General features: G+C 42.5%; 1 protein-coding gene across 1 annotated transcript in view; it reads left to right on the forward strand.

Annotated features, from left to right (window-relative positions):
* SLC7A14 (solute carrier family 7 member 14) overlaps nucleotides 1-23,171 on the forward strand; it is a gene marked incomplete at both ends in the record, with an annotated part of 70,163 nt that extends 46,992 nt beyond the window's left edge. The window contains one exon of the mRNA XM_082625735.1: nucleotides 22,849-23,171. Coding sequence (XP_082481861.1) covers nucleotides 22,849-23,171 — 323 coding nt within the window. The remainder of the gene's footprint in view (nucleotides 1-22,848) is intronic.
* Between the last annotated feature and the right edge of the window lie 993 nt (nucleotides 23,172-24,164).

Raw genomic sequence — 24,164 nt, forward strand, 5'->3', positions numbered from 1 at the left:
CCTGTGAGCCATGGTCGCTGAGCCTCTGTGTCCAGAGCCTGTGCTCCACAACGGGAGAGGCCACAACAGTGAGAGCCCCGCGTACCGCAAAAAAATAAATAAATAAAATAAAATAGCAATCATGCCATGTTTTTTTTTTTTTTTTTTTTTTTTTTTGCGGTATGCGGGCCTCTCACTGTTGTGGCCTCTCCCGTTGCGGAGCACAGGCTCCGGATGCGCAGGCCCAGCGGCCATGGCTCACAGGCCCAGCCGCTCCGCGGCATATGGGATCCTCCCAGACCGGGGCACGAACCCGTATCCCCTGCATCGGCAGGCGGACTCTCAACCACTGCGCCACCAGGGAGGCCCCATGCCATGTTTTTTTAAATGAGCAAACTATGAATTAAGTATGGGGTTTTAGGCACAGTTTTTTGACAAAATTGTATCACGGCACCATTTAACAGCCCTCAGTTTTTGTTGACTTTGCAAAATATTCAAGTTTTTCATTTTTTCCCCAAGATCTTTCTTCATCCTTTGATAATCATTCTCTTGGGAAGTACCCATCATACCATCATCCTTGTTGCTTTTCTCTTCTTCTATTGATAACTGATAGGACTCTGTTGGGTCATCAACGTCCACAGCTTTGAGTGAATTACTATTGCTCTCTCTAAACTCACTTTCACTGCCTTCAGGAAGTCCTGTATCATTCCCAAGATTTCTAGTTTTCCTTTGGGATCAATTTATATTATATTCACATTACATGTTTATCCTATATGACCATCACTGATGTTTATGAAATTGCTTGGGATTGGTGCTCGTGATAACTTGAGAAGGATATTTAAGTGAAGACTAATTTTAAAGTTCCTTAGTTACTATTTTTATATTTCCTATACAACTTGGTAACCCTGGGGTCTCTGGCAACAAATACTTAGCTAAGGAGAGTCCTTAGGTGCTTTGAGGAATAGGAAAATAAAGAAAAAGTAACTCAGCCTTAAGGGAGGCAAGACAAATATGTGTGAATCAACCAGCCTGGGCAAGGCAGCATAGAGAGTCATTGAGTTGTAGCCCATCCACTCCTTGAGGTCAGGGATATGGGTGTTCAACCTGGTGACCTCTGTGCCGGAACATAGTTTGTGCTTAATAAATACTTCTCTATGATTGTAAAGTACTCTTCAGATGAAAAAAAGGAAACTTCCAGTCAGAATAGCTGGAAAGGACTTTAAGGAGGTAGAATTTGAACTGGGCCTATAAGATAGGATTTAGGTAGAGGGAGGTTGGGGGGAAAACACAGTATTCAAAGGAAAGAACATATGCCTCCCAGAAAACTCCTCACATCCAAAGGCCATCCTATGCCTTCCTGTAAGCATTTTGTACCAATTTTTCACTACCCTAAGCCTCATTCCTTGTTAGACTTTAAGGGATCTCTTGAGAGGACCCCACCGACTCATCAAAGTTCTAAGCATTTATATGATTCATTCACAGTCTCTCTTTTCTGTTTAAACATTTTCCCACTGGAACAAGAAGCTAACCAATGGAAAGATGCTATTATGGGTAGAAATGAATGAAGTGGGTAGAAATATTAGAGTCATGTATTTGTCAAATGAATGAAGGCACAGACACAAATACACATGAATTTATTCATCTTTTCCTGGATTATTTAAGCTAGAAGAAGCCTCCAACATGCAGTACAGTGTTACCCACAGTGTGGTGACCATTCCATTGTTAATATTTGGACTGATTTTAGAGAGTATATAAATGAACTTTTTAAAATATTATATGATTATTATTCACTTTCACAAATACTAGAAAAATATATACATTCCCATGAATCTGGTGATTATTTTTAAACTTTAAAAGTGAGTCAAGGAGATTCAAGATGGCGGAGAGTAGGTGGACGTGGAGTTCATCCCTCTCCACGATGTATCAGGAATACATCTGTAGATGCAACGATTCTCACAGAACACCAGCTGAAAACTAGCAGAAGACCTTGGACACTGGAAAGGACTATAAAGATCCCTGCATAACTGGGTAGGATGGAAAAAAAGAAGGGAGAAGGAGGAGGAGAGGAAGCAGGCCAGGTCCTGCACCCCAGGGAAGGGAAGCTGAAGCAGAGGAGAGAGCCCCAAATTTGGGGAAACCCCCTTTCTGATGTGGAAATAGACTGGGACAGAGGGGAAGCATTAGAGGCTGTCAGAAGAGGGTGAAGCGGCCAGTTTGTGGGAGACAGGGCAGAATGAGAAATACACAGACGGTCCATACTGTGGCCATACGTGCCCAGGACTGGGACGTGTATTCACAGGTGTGCAAAGGGGCTGGGAGCTGGTGCGTGGGGACTGGAGAACAGGCTCAGAGGGAGAAGTGCTGTTGGCTGTGGGGAGACGGACTGAGGGGATGGGAGGGAGGAAATCTGCAGCAGGGAATGCCTAGGGAGGAAGACTGGACTGCCATGGAAGCAGGGTGCTATTGCTCAGTCACACACAGGGGGAGGAACCACTACTGTAGCCTCTCTCTACCTACACACCAGCACCTGCCAGTGACAATAAAAAAAGCCCCCTCAGGGCTGGCCCTCATGTGCCTTACGCCAGGAGGCAGAAAAGGCCCTCGCTAGGGCCATATCTCTTGCAGAAAAGGCCCTCGCTAGGGCCATATCTCTTGCACCCATGGCCACTGGCTTCCCAGCGCATTTGGCGCCCCTGGGGCTCCCATGATCCAAGCAGTCATACCACCTCTGCGCCTGGTCCTCACAGGGGCAGACCCAAGAGCTCCAAGGCAGACTCAGGACAAGACTCCTGTGGGTGGACCATGTGCAGAGCTGGGAATAAAACCAAAGCTGAACCCCAGGGATGGGGTGAATAAGGAAGAAGATGGAAAATCTTTCCACCAGCTGTACAAGCTGAAGATTAAATCCCCACAATCAGTTAGGTAGACCCTCCGTCTATGGAATATCTGAGTAGACACTGAGTGTTCCCACAAATGAAAACAGTCTAGGGCTTCCCTGGTGGCACAGTGGTTGAGAATCTGCCTGCCAATGCAGGGGACACAGGTTCGAGCCCTGGTCTGGGAAGATCCCACATGCCACGGAGCAACTAAGCCCGTGCGCCACAGCTACTGAGCCTGCGCGTCTGGAGCCTGTGCTCCGCAACAAGAGAAGGCCGCGACAGTGAGAGGTCCACGCACCGCGATGAAGAGTGGCCCCCGCTCGCCGCAACTAGAGAAAGCCCTCGCACAGAAACGAAGACCCAACACAGCCAAAAATAAATAAATAAGTTTCTAAAAATAAAAAAAAAACAGTCTAACTCTGGCAGCTGTGGACTTTGGGGGCAGCACAAGCAGGAACTGGGCCAGATCAGAGCCTGAGTGGTCCCCACAGTGCCCACAGCAGGTCCAAAGACCAGCCCAGAGGCAGAGGAGAGCCTCCTGGGGCTGTGGCTCACAGCGTGTGCAAGGACACTTACAGCAGACACCCATGGAAACATAATTATTACTATTGACTTTATTATGTTTTGATTCATTCTGTTGTTGGTTCTAGCTTTTTTTTTTTGGTTTCTTTTTCTTTTTTTGTTTGTTTCTTGTTGTTTTAGGGGGGTTTTTTGTTTTGTTTATTTAGTCTTTTGCGATCTCTGTTTTATAACTTTAAAAAAATTTTTTATACATTTCTATTTATACTTTGTTTTTCTGTTTTCCTGTGTTTTTCCCCTTTTTATTTTATTATTATCTTTTTAATCATTTTTATCAGTTTGTTGTTTCCTTGCTTTATTCTTCAGTTGGCACACTGCTTTGGTTTTGTTTTTAGGTTATGTGTTTTTGTTACTTTTAATCCTAATTGTTTGATTTCATTTTTGAATTCTTCTATTTGTCTGGTTGTTCTCTGGCTTTTTGTTTTATTTGGCTCTGTTTTTGTTTCTTTTATGTGTGTGTGTGTTTCCTTGTTTCTGTTTATGTTTGATTTTGTTTTCACCATTTCTCTGGGGTTTTGTTTGTCTTTTTTCTCTTTAATATATTTTCTATTTTTTTTAATATTTGTTTCTATGTTGCTTTTCTGCTCTTCTGTATTCTTTCCCCTTTCTCTTTTTCTTTTTTTTTTTCTTAATACCATTTTTGTTGGTTTGATTTGTTTCTTTGCTTCATTCTTCAGTTAGCACTCTGCTTTGGTTTTATTTTTTGGTTTGGGGTTTTTGTCAGCTTTCTTCTTAATTGTTTGATTTTCTTCTTGGGTTCTTTTGTTTGTCTGGTTGTTTTTCTATTTGATTTATTTTGTTCTGTTTTTGTTTCTTTTGTGTGTGTGCATGTTTCCTTGTTTCTGTTTGTATGATTTTACTTTTTACCATTTGTCTGGGTTTTTGTTAGTCTTTTTTTTTTTCTTAATCCCCCTTATTGCCAGGACAAGCGACTTGCAGGGTCATGGTCCCTCAACCAGAAGTCGAGCCTGAGGCTCTAGAGTGGGAGCATGGAGCCCGGGATGCTGGACCGCTAGAGAATTCCTGGACCCAGGGAAGATTAATCACCAAGAGCTCTTTTGGAGGCCTCTATATGAATCCAAGACCCAGCTCCACCCAACTGCCAGCAGCTCCCAACGCTGGATGCCTCACCCTAAACAACAAACAAGACAAGAACAAAAGCCCACCCATCAGCACACAGACTACTTAAAGTGCTAGTAAGCTCACAGATACCCCAAAACATACCACATGACATGGCCCTGCTCATCAGAGGGAAAATACTCAGTTCCACCCACCAGAACGCAGGCACCAGTCCCTCCCATCAGGAAGCCTACACAAGGCACTGGATCAACCCCACCACCGGAGGCAGAGAACAGAAGCAAGAGGAACTACGACCCTGCAGCCGAGGGAAAGAAGACCTCAAATACTGTAAATTAGACAAAATGAGAAGACAGAGAAATATCTTGTAGGCAAAGGAGCAAGATAAAAACCCACAAGACCAAATAAATGAAGAGGAAATAGGCAAACTACCTGAAAAAGAATTCAGAGTAATGATAGTAAAGATTATCAGAAATCTTGGAAAGAGAATAGAAAAAATACAAGAAATGTTTAACAAGGACCTAGAAGGACTAAAGAGCAAACAAACAGTAATGAACAACACAATAACTGAAATTAAAAATACTTTATTTAATTTTTTAATTAAATAAAAAATAGCAGAAAACTGAGGCAGAAGAATGGATAAGTGAGCTGGAAGATAGAAAGGTGGAAATAACTGCCAGGGAGCAGAATAAAGAAAAAAGAATGAAAAGAATTGAGGACAGTCTCAGAGACCTCTGGAACGACATTAAGCGTACCAACAATGAATTATAGGCATCCCAGAAGAAGAAGAAAAAAGAAAGGGTCTGAGAAAATATTTGAAGAGATTATAGTTGAAAACTTCCCCAACATGGGAAAGGAAATAGTCAATCAAGTCCAAGACGTGCAGAGAGTCCCATACAGGATAAACCCAAGGAGAAACATGCCGAGACACATATTAATCAAACTAACAGAAATTAAGCACAATGAAAAAATATTAAAAGCAGCAAGGGAGGGGCTTCTCTGGTGGTGCAATGGTTGAGAGTCCGCCTGCCGATGCAGGGGACGCGGGTTCGTGCCCTGGTCTGGGAGGATCCCACATGCCGCGGAGCGGCTGGGCCTGTGAGTCATGGCCGCTGAGCCTGTGCGTCCGGAGCCTGTGCTCCGCAACGGGAGAGGCCACAATAGTGAGAGGCCCGCGTACTGCAAAAAAAAAAAAAAAAAAAGTAATAAAAAAGCAGCAAGGGAAAAGCAACAAATAACATACAAGGGAATCCCCATAAGGTTAACAGCTAATCTTTCAGCAGAAACTCTACAGGCCAGAAGGGAGTGGCAAGATATATTTAAACTGATGAAAGGGAAAAACCTACAACCAAGATTACTCTACCCAGCAAGGATCTCATTCAGATTTGATGAAGAAATCAAAAGTTTTACATACAAGCAAAAGTTAAGAGAATTCAGCACCACCAAACCAGCTTTACAAAAAATGCTAAAGGAAATTCTCTAGGCAGGAAACACAAGAGAAGGAAAAGACTTACAAAAACAAATCCAAAACAGTTAAGAAAACAGTAACAGGAACATACATATCAATAATTTCCTCAAATGTAAATGGATTAAATGCCACAACCAAAAGACACAGACTGGCTGAATGGATACAAAAACAAGACTCATATATATTTTGTCTACAAGAGACCCACTTCAGACCTAGGAACACAAACAGACTGAAAGTGAGGGGTTGGAGAAAGATATTCCATGAAAATGGAAATCAAAAGAAAGCTGGAGTAGCAATACTCATATCAGATAAAATACACTTTAAAATAAAGACTATTATAAGAGACAAGGAAGGACACTATATAATGATCAAGGGATCAATCCAAGAAGATATAACAATTGTAAATATCTATTCACCCAACACAGGAGCACCTCAATACATAAGGCAAATGCTAACAGCCATAAACAGGGAAATGAACAGTAACACAATAATAGTAGGTGACTTTAACACTCCACTTACACCAATGGACAGACCATCCAAACAGAAAATAAATAAGAAAACACAAGCTTTAAATGACACATTAGATCAGATGGACTTAACTGATATTTATAGGACATTCCATCCAAAAACAACAGAATACACTTTCTTCTCAAGTGCACACGGAACATTCTCCAGGATAGATCACACCTTGGGTCACAAATCAAGCCTCCCTAAATTTAAGAAAATTGAAATTGTATCAAGCATCTTTTCCAACCACAACACTATGAGACTAGATATCAATTACAGGAAAAAAAACTGTAAAAACTACAACACATGTAGGCTAAACAATATGCTACTAAACCACAAAGGGATCACTGAGGAAATCACAGAGGAAATCAAAAAATACCTAGAAACAAATGACAATGAAAACACGACAACCCAAAACCTATGGGATGCAGCAAAAGCAGTTCTAAGAGGGAAGTTTATAGCGATACAATCTTACCTCAAGAAATAAGAAAAATCTCAAATAAACAACCTAACCTGACACCTGAAGCAATTATAGAAAGAACAAAAAACCACAAAGTCAGCAGAAGGAAAGAAATCATAAAGATCAGATCAGAAATAAATGAAAAAGAAATGAAAGAAACAACACCAAAGATCATTAAAACTAAAAGCTGATTCTTTGAGAAGATAAACAAAATTGATAAAACATTTTTCCAGACTCATTAGGAAAAAAAGGGAGAATACTCAAAGCAACAGAATTAGGAATGAAAAAGGAGAAGTAACAACTGACACTGCAGAAATACAAAGGGTCATGAGAGACTACTACAAGCAACTATATGCCAATAAAATGGACAACCTGGAAGAAATGGACAAATTCTTAGAAAACTACAACCTTCCAGAACCAGGAGGAAATAGAAAACATGAACAGACCAATCACAAGTCTGAAATTGAAACTGTGATTAAAAATCTTCCAACAAACAAAAGTCCAGGGCCAGATGGCTTCACAGGTGAATTCTATCAAACGTTTAAAAAAGAGCTAACACCTTTCCATCTCAAACTGTTCCAAAATATAGCAGAAGGAAGAACACTCCCAAACTCATCCTACGAAGCCACCATCACCCTGATACCAAAACCAGATGAGGATGTCACCAAAAAAAGAAAATTACAGGCCAATATCACTGATGAACATAGATGAAAAAACCCTTAACAAATACTAGCAAACAGAATCCAACAGCACATTAAAAGGATCATACACCATGATCAAGTGGGGTTTATCCCAGGAATGCAAGGATTCTTCAATATATGCAAATCAATCAGTGTGACACACCACATTAACAAACTGAAGGATAAAAACGATATGATAATCTCAATAGATGCGGAACAAGCTTTTGACAAAATTCAACACACATTTATGATAAAAACTCTCCAGAAAGAGGGCATAGAGGAAACCTACCTCAACATAATAAACTCCATATATGACAAACCCACAGCCAAAATCATTGTCAATGGGAAAAAACTGAAAGCATTTCTTCTAAGATCAGGAACAAGACAAGGGTACCCACTCTCACCACTATTATTCAACATAGTTTGGAAGTTTTAGCCATGGCAATCAGAGAAGAAAAAGAAATAAAACGAATCCAAATTGGAAAAGAAGAAGTAAAACTGTCACTGCTTGCAGATGACATTACACTATACATATATAAACCTAAAGATGCCACCAGAAAACTACTAGAGCTAATCAGTGAATTTGGTAAAGCAGCAGGATACAAAATTCATGCACAGAAATCTCTTGCATTCCTATACACTAACAGTGAAAACTCAGAAAGAGAAATCAAGGAAACACTCCCATTTACCACTGAAACGAAAAGAATAAAATACCTAGGAATAAACCTACCTAAGGAGGCAAAAGACCTGTATGCAGAAAACTATAAGACACTTACGAAAGAAATCAAAGACAGCACAAACAGATGGAAAGATATACCATTTTTTTTGGATTGGAAGAATCAACATGTGAAAGTGACTATACTACCCAAAGCAATCTACAGATTCAATGCAATTGCTATCAAATTACCAATGGCATTTTTCACAGAACTAGAACAAAAAATTTTACAATTTGTATGGAAACACAAAAGACCTCGAATAGCAAAATCAATCTTGAGGGGAAAAAAATGGGGCTGGAGGATTCAGGCTCCCCGACTTCAGACTCTACTACAGGCTACAGTAATCAAGACAGCATGGTACTGGCACAAAAAAAGAAATGTAGATCAGTGGAACAAACTAAAAAGCCCAGAGATAAACCCACACACATATGGTTACCTTATCTTTGACAAAGGAGGCTAGAATATACAATGGAGCAAAGACAGCCTCTTCAGTAAGTGGAGCTGGGAAAACTGGACAGCTACATGTAAAAGAATGAAATTAGAACACTTCCTAACACCATTCACAAAAATAAACTCAAAATGGATTAAAGACCTAAATATAAGGCCAGACACTATAAAACTCTTAGAGGAAAACATAGGCAGAACACTCTGACATAAATCGCAGCAAGATCTTTTTTGACCCACCTCCTAGAGTAATGGGAATAAAATCAAAAATAAACAAATGGGACCTAATGAAATTTAAAAGCTTTTGCACAGCAAAGGAAACCATAAACGAGACAAAAAGACAACCCTCAGAATGGGACAAAATATTTGCAAATGAAGCAATGGACAAAGGATTAATCTCCAAAATATACAAGCAGCTCATGCAGCTCAGTATCAAAAAAATAAACAACCCAGTCCAAAAGTGGGCAGAAGACCTAAATAGACATTTCTCCAAGGAAGATATACAGATTGCCAACAAACACATGAAAAGCTGCTCAACATCACTAATCATGAGAGAAATGCAAATCAAAACCACAGTGAGGTATCACCTCACACTGGTCAGAATGGCCATCATCACAAAGTCTACAAACAATAAATGCTGGAGAGGGTGTGGAGAAAAGGGAACCCTCTTGCACCGCTGGTGGGAATGCAAATTGATACAGCCACTATGGAAAACAGTATGGAGGCTCCTTAAAAAACTAAAGATATAACTACCATATGATCCAGCAATCCCACTACTGGGCATATACCCTGAGGCAACTATAATTCAAAAAGATACATGTACCACAATGTTCACTGCAGCACTATTTACAATAGCCAGGTCATGGAAGCAACCTAAGTGTCCATTGACAGATGAATGGATAAAGAAGATGTGGCACATATATACAATGGAATATTACTCAGCCATAAAAAAGAACAAAATTGAGTTATTTGTAATGAGGTGGATGGACCTAGAGTCTATCATACAGAGTGAAATAAGTCAGAAAGAGAAAAACAAGTACCATGTGCTAACGCACATATATGTAATCTAAAAAAAACGGTACTGGGCTTCCCTGGCGGCGCAGTGGTTGAGAGTCCGCCTGCCGATGCAGGGGACGCAGGTTCGTGCCCCGGTCTGGGAAGATCCCACATGCCGCGGAGCAGCTGGGCCCGTGAGCCATGGCCGCTGAGCCTGCGCGTCCGGAGCCTGTGCTCCGCAACGGGAGAAGCCACAACAGTGAGAGGCCCACGTACCGCAAAACAAACAAACAAACAAACAACAACAACAAAAAAAAACGGTACTGATGAACCTAGTGGCAGGGCAGGAATAAAGACGCAGACATAGAGAACAGACTTGAGGACACAGGCAGGGAAGGGGAAGCTGGGACGAAGTGAGAGAGTAGCAGTGACATATATACACTACCAAATGTAAGATGGATGGTTAGTAGGAAGCTGCTGCATAGCACAGGGCGATCAGCTTGATGCTTTGTGATGATCTAGAGGGGTGGGATAGGGAGGATGGGAGGGGGGCTCATGAGGGAGGGGATATGGGGATATATGTATACTTATAGCTGATTCACTTGTTGTACAACAGAAACTAACACAACCTTGTAAAGCAATTATACTGCAATAAAAGTTTTTTAAAGAGTCAAATTGAAGAAAACATTAGTACTAGTACATGTGCCATATGATTCAAAGTAATAATTAACACTTATACAGCTCTTGCTACATATTAGCCATCATTCCAAGGACTTTACTTATGTTAACTTATTTAATCTGCACAACCATCTGCATTTCACAGATGAGGAAACTGGGGCACTTGACTGAGGTCACACAGTTAGAATACAGCAAAGCCAAATTAGAACTCAGGTGTGTGGGTCCAGAGTCCATGATCATAACCACTATACTAAAAATGTAGTATATGAATATAAATAACATATAAATAAATTTTGAGAAACACTGACACAGTCCACCACTTCCCCACTTCTCCCTCTCTCAACCTTACACATAAGTAAACTGAACCTCCAAGAGGTTAAATAACATGCTCAAGGTCAACAGGAATAACAGGAAGTTATTCATAGAGCTATTACTACAATCCAGAATCTCCATGCTCAGATCTGGGGCTCCTACCTCCCCACCAGGGTGCCTCTGAACAGACCTTCTTATTTGCTCAGAACGTTTGATACGTAGTCTGTGCAGATTAACACATAACATCAGGGCTGGCTCCATGGGTGGATGATCTGTGCAGTTACACAGGGCTCTGCACTTGGCTTAATGCTCTGCTGCTGTCTTCTTGAATTCTTAACAATTTTTTAACAAGAGGCTCCATGGTTTCATTTTGCACTGGGACCTACAAATTATGTAGTGAGTCCTGCATAATATCTATGTTTCTGGAGAACCAGAGGAATTTTGCAAAAGTGATGAGGTGGCAGGAACCCCCTGCCTATGGTTTTGTTTTTTTGATACAAAGCTAGATTTGAAATTTTTTTTAATGTTAGCATATCTAAATTCATATATGTGATTGGTTTACAGTTTTTGTTTTAATTTTTATTAGAGCATAGTTGCTTTACAATGTTGTATTAGTTTCTACTGTACAGCAAAGTGAGTCAGCTATATGTATACATATATCCCCTCTTTTTTGGATTTCCTTCCCATTTAGGTCACCACAGAGAATTGAGTAGAGTTCCCTGTGCTATACAGTAGGTTCATTAGTTATCTACTTTATACATAGTATCAATAGTGTATATATGTCAATACCAATCTTCCAATTCATCCCACCTCCCCCTTTCCCCCTTGGTATGCATGTTTGCTCTCTACATCTGTGTCTCTATTTCTGCTTTGTAAATAAGATCATTTATACCAATTTTTTCAGATTCCACACATATGCATTAATATACCATACTTCTTTTTCCTTCTTACTTCACTCTGAATGACAGTCTCTAGGTCCACCCACATCTTTATAAATGACCCAATTTTGTTCCTTTTTATGGCTGAGTAATATTCCATTGTATATATGTGCCACATCTTCTTTATCCATCATCTGTCAATGGACATTTAGGTTGCCTCCATGACCTGGCTATTGTAAATAGTGCTGCAGTGAACATTGTGGTACATGTATCTTTTTGAATTATGGTTTTCTCAGGGTATATGCCCAGTAGTGGGATTGCTGGATCATATGGTAGTTCTACTTTTAGTTTTTTAAGGAACCTCCATACTGTTCTCCATAGTGGCTGTACCAATTCACATTCCCACCAGCAGTGCAAGAGGGTTCCCTTTTCTCCACACCCTCTCCAGCATTTGTTGTTTGTAGATTTTCTGATGATGCCCATTCTAACTGGAGTGAGGTGATACCTCATTGTAGTTTTGATTTGCATTTCTCTAATGATTAGTGACGTTGAGCATCTTTTCATGTGTTTGTTGGCAATCTGTTATGTCTTCTTTGGAGAAATGTCTATTTGGGTCTTCTGCCCATTTTTGTATTGGGTTGTTTATTTTTTTGATATTGAGCTGCATGAGCTGCTTGTATATTTTGGAGATTAATCCTTTGTCCATTGCTTCGTTTGCTAATATTTTGTCCCATTCTGAGGGTTGTCTTTTTGTCTCGTTTATGGTTTCCTTTGCTGTGCAAAAGCTTTTAAATTTCATTAGGTCCCATTTGTTTATTTTTGATTTTATTCCCATTACTCTAGGAGGTGGGTCAAAAAAGATCTTGCTGCGATTTATATCACAGAGTGTTCTGCCTATGTTTTCCTCTAAGAGTTTTATAGTGTCTGGCCTTATATTTAGGTCTTTAATCCATTTTGAGTTTATTTTTGTAAATGGTGTTAGGAAGTGTTCTAATTTCATTCTTTTACGTGTAGCTGTCCAGTTTTCCCAGCTCCACTATTGAAGAGGCTGTCTTTGCTCCATTGTATATTCTAGCCTCCTTTGTCAAAGATAAGGTAACCATATGTGTGTGGGTTTATCTCTGGGCTTTCTAGCTTGTTCCACTGATCTATATTTCTGTTTTGTGCCAGTACCATACTGTCTTGATTACTGTAGCCCTGTAGTAGAGTCTGAAATTAGGGAGCCTGATTCCTCCAGCTCCGTTTTTTTTCCTTTTTTTTCTCAAGATTGCTTTTGCTATTCAAGGTCTTTTGTGTTTCCATACAAATTATAAAATTTTTTGTTCTAGGTCTTCCCTGGTGGCGCAGTGGTTGAGAGTCCGCCTGCCGATGCAGGGGACATGGGTTCGTGCCCCGGTCTGGGAAGATCCCACATGCCGCGGAGCGGCTGGGCCCATGAGCCATGGCCGTTGAGCCTGCGCATCCGGAGCCTGTGCTCCGCAACGGGAGAGGCCACAACAGTGAGAGGCCCACATACCGCAAAAAAAAAAAAAAAAAATTTTTGTTCTAGTTCTGTGAAAAATGCCATTGGTAATTTGATAGCAATTGCATTGAATCTGTAGATTGCTTTGGGTCATATAGTCACTTTCACAATGTTGATTCTTCCAATCCTAGAACATGGTATATCTTTCCATCTGTTTGTGTCATCTTTGATTTCTTTCATCAGTATCATAGTTTTCTGCATACAGGTCTTTTACCTCCTTACGTAGGTTTATTCCTAGGTATTTTATTCTTTTGTTGCAGTGGTAAATGGGATTGTTTCCTTAATTTCTCTTTCTGAATTTTCATTTTTAATGTATAGGAGTGCAAGAGATTTCTGTGTATTAATTTTGTATCCTGTGAGTTTACTAAGTTCATTGATTAGCTCTAGTAGTTTTCTGGTGGCATCTTTAGGATTTTCTATGTACTGTATAATGTCATCTACAAACAGTGACAGTTTTACTTCTCCTTTGCCAGTTTGGATTCCTTTTACTTCTTTTTCTTCTCTGATTGCCGTGGCTAGGACTTCCAAAACTACGTTGAATAATAGTGGCGAGAGTGGATATCCTTGTCTTGTTCCTGATCTTAGAGGAAATGCTTTCAGTTTTTCACCATTGAGAATGACGATTGCTGTGGGTATGTCATATATGGCCTTTATTATGTTGAGGTAGGTTTCCTCTATGCCCACTTTCTGGAGAGTTTTTATCATAAATGGGTGTTGAATTTTGTCAAAAGCTTGTTCTGCATCTATTGAGATGACCTTATGGTTTTTATTCTTCAATTTGTTAATATGGTGTATCACATTGATTGATTTGCGTATATTGCCTTTGGAGTCAGACAGCCCCAAGTTCAATCACAGCTCTGCCACTTCCTTGTGACCTTGGGAAGTTCACTTAACTCCTTTGGGCCTCAGTTTTCTCATCTGTAAAAATGCAGATAATTCTTTTAGCCTTGATCTAGTTGCTGTTTGGGGCTTAAGTAAGAAAATATCAGAGAAAGCAGTAAGAAATATTGTTTTGTTGCCTTTCTTTTAAAAAGCTAGAATGATTCATTGTCTCCCAGAGCAGCTATCACATGCCAAAGTACAACATGAACCTGTTCTGACTCAGGCTGCCTTCCCAGTTATCAGGCAGAAGAAAACTCCCAGAGAACCTTTTGTAATCTTGCTGATAGCACAAACTTCAAACTAGCTCCAGAAACTGTTACTCCTTGGCATGGGAGGATGCCACCCTGCAGCTTGGGCTGGCCAGACAGAGGGCAATGAAGCCTGCAGTTTAAGAAGCACCCAACTGCTAGCTATTAACTGCTTTGGTATCATGATCTTTGAAGGCTGGAATATAAGTAAGTTTCGCCTAGAACAAAGATTCTCAACCTTGACTACACAACAGAATCATGAGAGTTGCTTCTAAAACATTCTATGACCAGGATCCCCTCACAGAGATGTTCTGATTCATTTGGTCTGGTATGGCCAACTATTGGGTATTTTTAAAGCTCTCTTAGGTAATTTTAATGTGAAGCCAGGTTTACAATGATCTAGAACAGTGGTTCTCAAAGTGTGGTCCCAGACCAGCAGCATCAATATTATGTGGAAACTAGTTAGAGATGCAATTTCAGAGCCCATCCCAGACCTACAGATAGAATCAGAATCTCTGAGGGCAATTTAGATTTTAACAAGCCCCCCAGGTAATTCTGATGCATGCTCAAATTTGAGAGCCACTGATCTAGAGAGAAGAATAAGAAGATATTAGCAAGAAGGGCAGATAATTTAATTATAAAACTCCCTATTTTTGGATATATAAAGTATATCCATCCCACAACCCCAAATTGGTTTGTAAAATTTTTAACTATCTTGTAGAATAAATATCCTATCTCTAAACATCTGAGCCTCCAAAATGCCAGATTATTCTTCTTAATCTCTCTATTCATAATATAAGTTTCCTGGGGAGAACAGTAGAGAGATTTCTAAATGGAGCTTCTTATGAAACTTCTGATACTTTTTAAAAAGATTTACACGGTTAGGCTGAGTCATAACTTGATAATCTTCTTAAACACATTTTTTTACCCAAATTTCTCTAAATGAATCTTAATTACAGCATTTTTGTAACAATGTTTTCTAAGCTTTTGACCTTGAGAAGAGCACAACTCACAGTGAGAAACGAGGCACGGTCCTAACTAGACACCCAGCACTTGTTTATTTTCCTTTTGACAAGAGAAATAACACGAATAGCAAATGTTTAATAATCCCCAACAAAATGAACACAAAGCGGCCTTCATCTACCTTTTCTCTTCGATGATGCAGTTTTGTAAAGGAATACCTCAGGGGTTGGGCAGAGGCTCAGGGAATATGAAACTAGGAGGGACCAGTAAGAACACTATACAATGGTATTTTCCAGGCATGTGTCAGGTCTACTGGTCCCTGTGGGCCTTTATTGTAAATGAATCATCTGTTAGACCAGCTGTGGGTGCCCTGACTCTGGAGTCTGTCAAGTTTTCATCTGGAATTTTTTCAGTCCCTCTGAGGAAACCAAATTACCATCTATAGCTCTAAAGAACAGATAGGACTTGTGATTTGCGCAATGGTCCTCATAAATCCTGTACTAAACCATCACTATCCCAAAGAGAAGGCATACTTTACGGTCTTCGCCTGAGCTCTCATCTGAAATCCTATTGGAAACTGACCCAAAGCAGCCACTGTGATGAAGGGAAGAGGAGGGAGAGAAGGGGGCCATGAATTCGACCTGAGAGGGCACCAAGATAAACAAATTCCTGATGATGTGTCCCATAAATAAGTTTGAAATTCTCCTTGAAGGAAACAAGAAAACTGGCAGCTTCAACATCAAAATCATGCTCAGAAGAGCAAGAAAAATCACGGAGGCCAGAGTGAGGATGGCCACAGGGCCAGGGTGATTCCAAGAGGGAGGGAGGGAGGAGGTGAATCGTTCAGCAGCTGGGGCTGCCTGCTGGCAGAGGTGCTGGGCTACACAGGGAGACACCTGGCTGAGAATGAAGGGAGAGGAGAACGTGGCAGTGGAAGGCCCTGGAGCGGGTGTGTGCCGTGCACCCTTAACAGACAGCGCTGTGAAAGAGTGGGTGATGGGCTTCTTTCCCTCAGCATTACATTTGTGAGATTCATCCGACTTGTGCTTGTAGTTTTAGTTTGTTCGTTCTCCTTGCTGTCTAGCATTCCACTGTGTTGATATACCACAATGTATTTATCCATCCTGGTATCCATGGATATTTAGCATGTTTCCAGTCAGGGCCATTAGGAACAGAGCTGCTACGAACATTCTTGTACATGTTTTCAGTGGACACACAGACACATTTCCCTTGGGCTTCTATTTAGTTAGAGGTGGAACTGCTGGCTTGGATTATTGGACTTCTTAATATGTCTTTAGACAAGATTGCGTTCTGTCTCACAGCCATTATACTCAACAAATAACGTGAGGGTCTCCAGCTCCATTTTGCAGGTGGGAAACAGAGGCATAAAGAATGTGACTTTATGTTAGATCAGCTGCAGGGCCAGAAGAGAAGCTCCCCCGGTCCCCATTCCATCCTGAGCCTGCTCTTCCTGGCCACACCATATTAAACAAACCTTACTGTTATTACAATCAACAGGGCTTGTGAGTATTTAAAAAATAACCAGCAAAGTGGGAGCTGGTGGGGATTGTGCTGGATGGGAGGCCACCTTCTCATTACCATCTTCATTTCTGCATTGGCAAGTGTCTGTTTTGGAAAGTTGATCCCAGAGTAGTAAAAATAAAAAAGCCTCCGGGCATAACAAAGTGCCTTGTTACCTTCAGCGGGCAGGGCTTCCTGCTGGAAAGCTTGCTCCAGGAAGAGGCTGCTCCACCCAGCCTGAGGTCAGGTGGCCCACCTCTCTTGGCCCTGAGCATGGAGCCATGTTCAGAGGACAGGAAGCTCCTGGGGGACTCCAGAGGTCAGGGACCTTCTTCATAACCTGAGCTTGTTCCTACAGGATTGGAAATCTGTCTAGACCCAGGTCACCCGGGCTCTTTTCAGCATTGAGTTTTTGTTCTGGATTTCTCCCGTATGATTCAGAGGACCCCCTACCCCTACCCCTCTCACTTGTAGGTTTGAGGTCATTTGCTTAATTTGAACAGGATGGACCGAGACAAGTGGAGTAAGTAGGTGTTTCGCCAGCTGACACTGAGGTGCCCTGAACTCGTGAAGGCAACCTGGCATCCCGAAAAGCTCTCTGGAGGCCCCTGGGTAGGATGGGAGCAGCCCTCCATTTAGACTCAAGAGATGTGAGTTCTGGTGCCATTTCAATCCCTGCATATTGCACACTTCTTAACTTCTCTGGGATGATGGACGAGGAAGTGCGTTTGTATAAAGGGCCTTCTGATCACAAGGTATTGTTACATAAAGAAAGCCCATTCAATTGCTGAAGGCATGATTCTTCATCTTGTCTAGCCCGAACCTCTCAGGCTAGACAAGATGAAGACAATATGGCAGGCATAGTCTCCACCCGGGAACTTCTGTCCGGAAAAGAAGCCAGAGCCTCCCTTTGAATATGTCCCTTCAGCGCAAACAGCCTCTCACGGGACTCATTGCCATTACTGGGTGCCCAGTACAGCCGTGTCTGCTGTTAAAATATTGAAACACGTCTGTGCCTGCTGCTAACTAGTCACTGCCTGGAGTGCTCCCTCCCCTCCACGATCCAGCAACGAAAAAAATAACTCCAGCCCAGCAGGGGGGCCTCCAAGACCCTGCTGCAACACAAAAGCTGATTCCCTTCTGATTTTTAACATCACACTTGCCTTTCATTCATTCAGATATCAGATGTATAACTACAAAGCAGTGGATCTAAGTTTTTATGGAACTGGAGAATTAAGTACCCAAATAGAATAAGTAATATTATTTATCAATCAGCCATCTTATTCTTGAGGCTTGGTTCCGAATGACTTCTGGCTTATGCTAAAAGCAAATCTACTTTCAAAAGATAAAACTTTGCCATCTGTAAGGGTTTACAAAAGAGTAAACCCAATCCCAGTGACAACCTAAATGACAGGACCCAAAACCTATTTCAAGCAATGACAGCATCATTGGAATAAGTGTATAGCTCCCAAAAGTGAAGAGTTTATCCAAACATAATAATTTGGGGAAATTTTAATGCTGCTGGATATCAGATGATATTAAGGAATTTTTAAAATAAATTTCTTTTTTTTAATACATTTATTTCTTTATGTATTTTTGGCTGCATTGGGTCTTCGTTGCTGCACGCAGGCTTTCTTTTTAGTTGTGGCGAGTGGAGGCTACTCTTTGCTGCGGTGCACGGGCTTCACATTGCGGTGGCTTCTCTTGTTGCAGAGCATGGGCTCTAGGCACACGGGCTTCAGTAGTTGTGGCGTAAGGGCTTCAGTAGCTGTGGCTTGCGGGCTCTAGAGCGCAGGCTCAGTAGTTGTGGTGCACGGGCTTAGTTGCTCTGCAGCGTGTGGGATCTTCCCGGACCAGGGCCCCGTGTCCCCTGAATTGGTAGGCGGATTCTCAACCACTGCACCACCAGGGAAGCTCGATATTAAGGAATTATTATCAATTTTTAGATGTGATAATGATACTAAGTTAAGGTTTTTAAAGGAGTCTATTTTACAGATACATACTGAAACATTTACAGATGAAACAGGATGAAAGGGATTTGTTTCAAAATAATCTAAAGACAAAGTGGTAGGGGGGAGGGAGTGGGCTAGCGATTAATACATAGGCTTTTTTATACTATTCTCTCCACTTCTGTATGTTTTAAATTCTTCAAAAGTAAAGTTCAGCAAAATTGTTTCCAATCAGTCTATACCTCCCAGCCACCCCTGGTAGGTGGGAGAAAGAACAATTGAAAGCAGCCTGGATTAGGACATGGAGGACCCAGGAGGATCCACAGTCCAAACACTACTTAAACACTGACTGTGTAGCTGTGGAAAGTCCTGTATTTCGCCTTGTGCCGCAGTTTCCAGCCTGTGAAACGCACATAACCTTAACCCCCCCACACACACACACCATTCTGAAACAGGCCAGGAGGAGTCTAAACAAGACAACATTTGTAAAACATTTTGCGTTCCTTGGGGGAAAGGTGTGACATAAAGGATGCATCACTGTAGGATCTCAGCACCCAGAGGGGTTGTGTGAAGTTTTGTTCAGATGATTCAGGATTCCCAGAGCTCCTCACAGATTTTTCAGAAACGACCTCATGCTTCCTTCTCTAAGCCAACTGAAAAAAGGAGCAGAAACAAAACACCCTGCTTCTACACAGGAGGCTTTTAGCAGCTCTGTTTACTCCTCCAACACAAAGCCCTTGTTTATGTGTGACAGATGGTAATACATGTTTCTCTCTTCTCTCCGCCCCCACTCATTTGTTCCCCTCTGTTCCTTTGTCCCCCTCTATTCTTCCTTTTCTCCAGTCCTTCTCTGCCTCACACCACTTTTCCTGAACTGATTCAAGGGCCAGGGAGAAGGATAAAGGCAGACAGAACGCCAAGCCCTAGGAGAACGCATGTGCCCAAGCCGGCTATTCATGCTGTCAGGCCCATGCACACAGTCGATTCTTGGTTCACAGCACTCATATTTGAAATGTATTTTTGAAGACAGAGTGACACACCTTTGAAACTGTAGGGGGCTCAGAGCAAACATTAGGAGGCCCATAAATATTTATGTGGTAGGTTTCCATGGATTGCTTTCCCAAAGTAATCACAGTCGACACATTTGTGTACACACACACACACACACACACACACACACACTCCTGTTCCTTCCAGGCCCAGCCACTCCCCAGATAGAACCTAACCTTGTACCAAATATTTTTGTGCTAGGCACAGTCTATAACGCAGCAGTGGAGGGGGTGTGAGGGGCTGAATAAGCTACAGCCTTCTCTCTATCCTCATGGAATGCTGCTGCTGTCCCTCACAGACCCAGGCAAGTGACTTAGTCTTTCCCAGCCTCCATTTCTTCGTCTGTAAAATGAAGGTATTCAAACAGGTAAATGACATAGACTCTTTTCCAGCTCTAAATATCTATGATTCTATGAGTAATCACACCAAGGCTCCCAGAGAATTCCCATAAACCGATCTACCTGACACCCCAATACTTGGTGGGGAGAGGGGAAGGTTTGTCAGAATAGATGTCAAACCAGTGCTCGAATGATGACCCGTATAGTACAGAAAGAGAAGCTAAGGGCAAAGGGGGAAAGAAAAAATGGTATTGTTTAGTAGGGAAATAACGTGCTTATAAATAGGATCCGAAAAGGGGATCAAAGAGGAAAGAATTGATGTAATAGATACCAAGCCGAAGGAGAAGACAAGCTTTGGCACCTGCCTGTATGTCTAAGAGTAAAGACAGCAAGAAAGAAAAATCGGGCATAAGGAGGTGTGTGCCTGACGATAAACTCAGTCTCCTGAAACAAACATGCTTCCAGGGCTTCCTTGGTGGCGCAGTAGTTGAGAGTCCGCCTGCCGATGCAGGGGACGCGGGTTCATGCCCCTGTCCGGGAGGATCCCACATGCCGCGGAGCGGCTGGGCCCGTGAGCCATGGCCACTGAGCCTGCACGTCCGGAGCCTGTGCTCCGCAACAGGAGAGGCCACAACGGTGAGAGGCCCACATACCGCAAAAACAAACAAACAAACAAACAAACAAAACATACTTCCAACAGACACATTCTCCAAGAAGCAGCATGCTGGCCCTTTTAAGAGAGGCCTCAGTTTGGTGCCTTGCTCTACAAAGGATAATAACTATCCCCCATGGCCACACCCACCCCCAGACAAGAAAGAGTAAAGATCCATGCTCAGAAAAAATGAAGTTGCTATTTCAGAATAGCTACCTCTGCAAATGATTAACTCCAGGATTTATTACCAATTAGGACTGTAAATCTCTGCTTACTTTGGCTCCTGGAAAGTTGATTTCACTGGGGGATGGCGGGGTCGGTGGGGAGAATCCAAGCTTAAAAAGACACACTGCAAATTCAAAAGGAAGCAGGATACCTCAAGCACCAGAGCTGGAAAGCAGGCTTCACCCTGTGGTTCTAAGCAAACAGCCCAGCAGATGCCCACAGGGTTAGCAAAGTCAAAGAGACTAGTGCCACCGAGAAGAGGGCGTTGGGGCCTGGAAGGAGGGTGCATAACCGAGGGGCCCCCAGCGGCCAGGCCACAAAATGGCCAAAGTTGGCAGTGAAGCATGCACATCAGGAGTTTTTGTTTGTTTGTTTGTTTTTCTGGCCACGCCACGCAGTTTGTGGGATCTTAGTTCCCTGACCAGAGATCGAACCCGGGCCCATGACAGTGAAAGTGATGAGTCCTAACCACTGGACCGCCAGGGAATTCCCACATCACGAGCTTTAATGTTCCTGATCTCAGGGGTCCTCAGCCTTGGCTGACCACTGGAATCACCTGTGAAGCTTTAAAAACACCTATGCTTGGGTCACACTGCAGACCAATTAAATCAGAATCTCTAGAGGATGAGGCTCAGGTATCAGGACTGTGCAAAAACTCCCCAGGTGACCCTCCAGGTGCAGCCAGGGTTGAGAACCACTGCTTATCTCATTTCCTCCTCACAGCAACCCCAAGGTATAGGTACAATATTCTCATGGTTTCATAGAAGAGAAAGCTGAGGCACAAAGACACTCAGTAACTGGTCCAGGGTTACACAGCTAATAGTGACAGAGGCGTGATTTGAACCCAGACCTCGCACTCTTAACCATCATGCCCCATGGCCTCCAAGGCTACAGTTCTCAGTGTTCCAGGCCCTGAGCCTTCATGGGCTTTTCAAGGTAGAAAATGGGGTCTCTCAAACTATTTTCATATATCTTTTCCTAAAAATTCTAATAGAAATGAAACATTAGCCCGTATTAATGCTACGTATTAACTAGGAAGGCAGGTTTCTTCCCTTCGCTTGGAATGAGAAGGTTCCACTGGACACTGCATGCTTATCAGGAGTTCTCATTCATTCCTTCAACAAACATTAAGTGCCAGTTTTCTGCAGAGTCTATAAAATAGAACCACCCTGTGCAGATAAGCACACAACAGATATCCTAAGGGCCGAAAACAGTGGCATGCACTAGACACTGTGAGAGTCCACAAATGAAAGTGGACAGCTGAGTGGCAGTAATGTACTATGACTTTGGTGAGTGAAAAATGGCAAAGTACATTGTAGGATCATATATGCATGTTGCTACGTGGTGAAATAAAAGATGGAGTCCCTAAGTGCAGGTATGGGATAATAAGATGCTATGAGAAGGTTGGGAATACCCTGCTGGTGATCCATAACTATTTAATCCAGAGTAGAAAATGCAAATTCCTGGCTAGCACCTACATGAGTACAGTGAGCTAGATGTCAACAGGGGAGGGGGGACTGAGGTGACCTCAAGAGCCCATATCCTAACTAAAGAGGCAGCCAGTTCTCACCTCCAGCCAAACGTCTCCATATCGGAATGTGGGTACAGTGTTGTCAGTCCTTCTGACTTGTTTAGGGGAAGCTGTAAATATGGGTTGCTTAATGCAAGATCTCCCAATTTTTAAACAGCATCTAATTCGAGTCTTTTCAGTACACTGTATAGACCAAAGAAAACACATCCAGCACCAGCTCTGCTTTCACAGTTAAGAGTGAGCTCCCTGCTTGACCCAAGATCCGAAAGCAACTGCTCATCCCACCTGTGCTTCCCTCCACCTCCCACCTACAGGTATGCTCATTTATTTTGGGTACGGCATCTGGAACAGCACCCTGGAAATCAGCGCCCGAGAAGAAGCCCTGCACCAAAGCACGTACCAGCGTTACGACGTGGACGACCCCTTCTCAGTGGAAGAAGGTTTCTCCTATGCCACAGAGGGCGAGAGCCAGGAGAACTGGGGCGGGCCTGCCGAAGACAAAGGCTTCTATTACCAGCAGATGTCAGATGCACAGGCAAACACCCAGACAAGTAGCAAGGCGAAGAGCAAAAGCAAACACAAACAGAACTCAGAGGCCCTGATTGCCAATGATGAGTTAGATTACTCTCCAGAGTAGGAGCAAACACGCAAGAAATGTGTAGAAATGATGGTGATTTATTTTCAGTAACTTAACCTGTGGGCTAGAAGGTGGAAACGTCTTTGGCTCTCATTTCAAAAACCCAGCCTTCCCCAAAGTCAGTCCCCAGTCATAGCCTGTCATTTGCCACTTCTGCTCTTCAGGATAGTTCTGTCGAAGGGCTTCACCCAGGTCCCATAGCTGGTCCCCTTGTAAAAAACAAAAACAAAAAACAAAAACACTAAACAAGAAGCCACAAGAAGTTCTGTCTTAGGTGCAACCATCAGAGCTGATGGCAGCAAACGTTTCCCAGGCCTTTGCTTTGCTGGTTGAATCTTTTCGCTTCTTACTAAGGCCCCAAGAAGCAGGGAGTAAACTTCTTGGACCACACTGAGGCTGCAGCTCCTCCTGGAGATGTGCCAAAGCAGGCAGGGGTGGGCACAAGGCAGCATTTCAACCACCTGAGGCCACAAGGGCAAAGCTCTGTTCTCAGCATGCTGGGCTTAGAGCTGCTCCCTGAGGCCAGGTGGCACATGGCACTTCCTCAGCAAGCCACATTTTGTCCTGAAATCTCACAAAAACAAATTCATGGAGGTGCGTGGCTCTTGTTCTTCGCCAAGGTTCTCACAATCTCCCAACTAGAACTTTAGGACACAGCAAAGGTCAGGGACTCTGAGACCATGACCCCAAAGATTTCAGACTCACCATAGACCCAGTAATATGGTGAGAAGCACCATCAAGCTCTACTTAAATGCCCAGGAAAAAAAAAAAAACCTGAATAACCATCTCTTGCAGTGAAGGCCAGAAGGGCATTGGCAAAAATTAACTCTCTGTCATGCCTTCTCTTATACCAGACTCTAAGCTCCTGCTGATAGGATGAAAGAGGGCAAAGTAGGAGCATGATTTCATGGCACTAGTATGCCTTGAAGAAGTAGGCTGTTTGTTTTATGATCAGATAAAAAAGCTTTACAAGGAGAAGTGACCCAGCCACTG

This window comes from Mesoplodon mirus (genome assembly GCF_964341445.2).
Source record: "Mesoplodon mirus genome assembly, chromosome: 6".
Classification (NCBI taxonomy): domain Eukaryota; kingdom Metazoa; phylum Chordata; class Mammalia; order Artiodactyla; family Ziphiidae; genus Mesoplodon; species Mesoplodon mirus.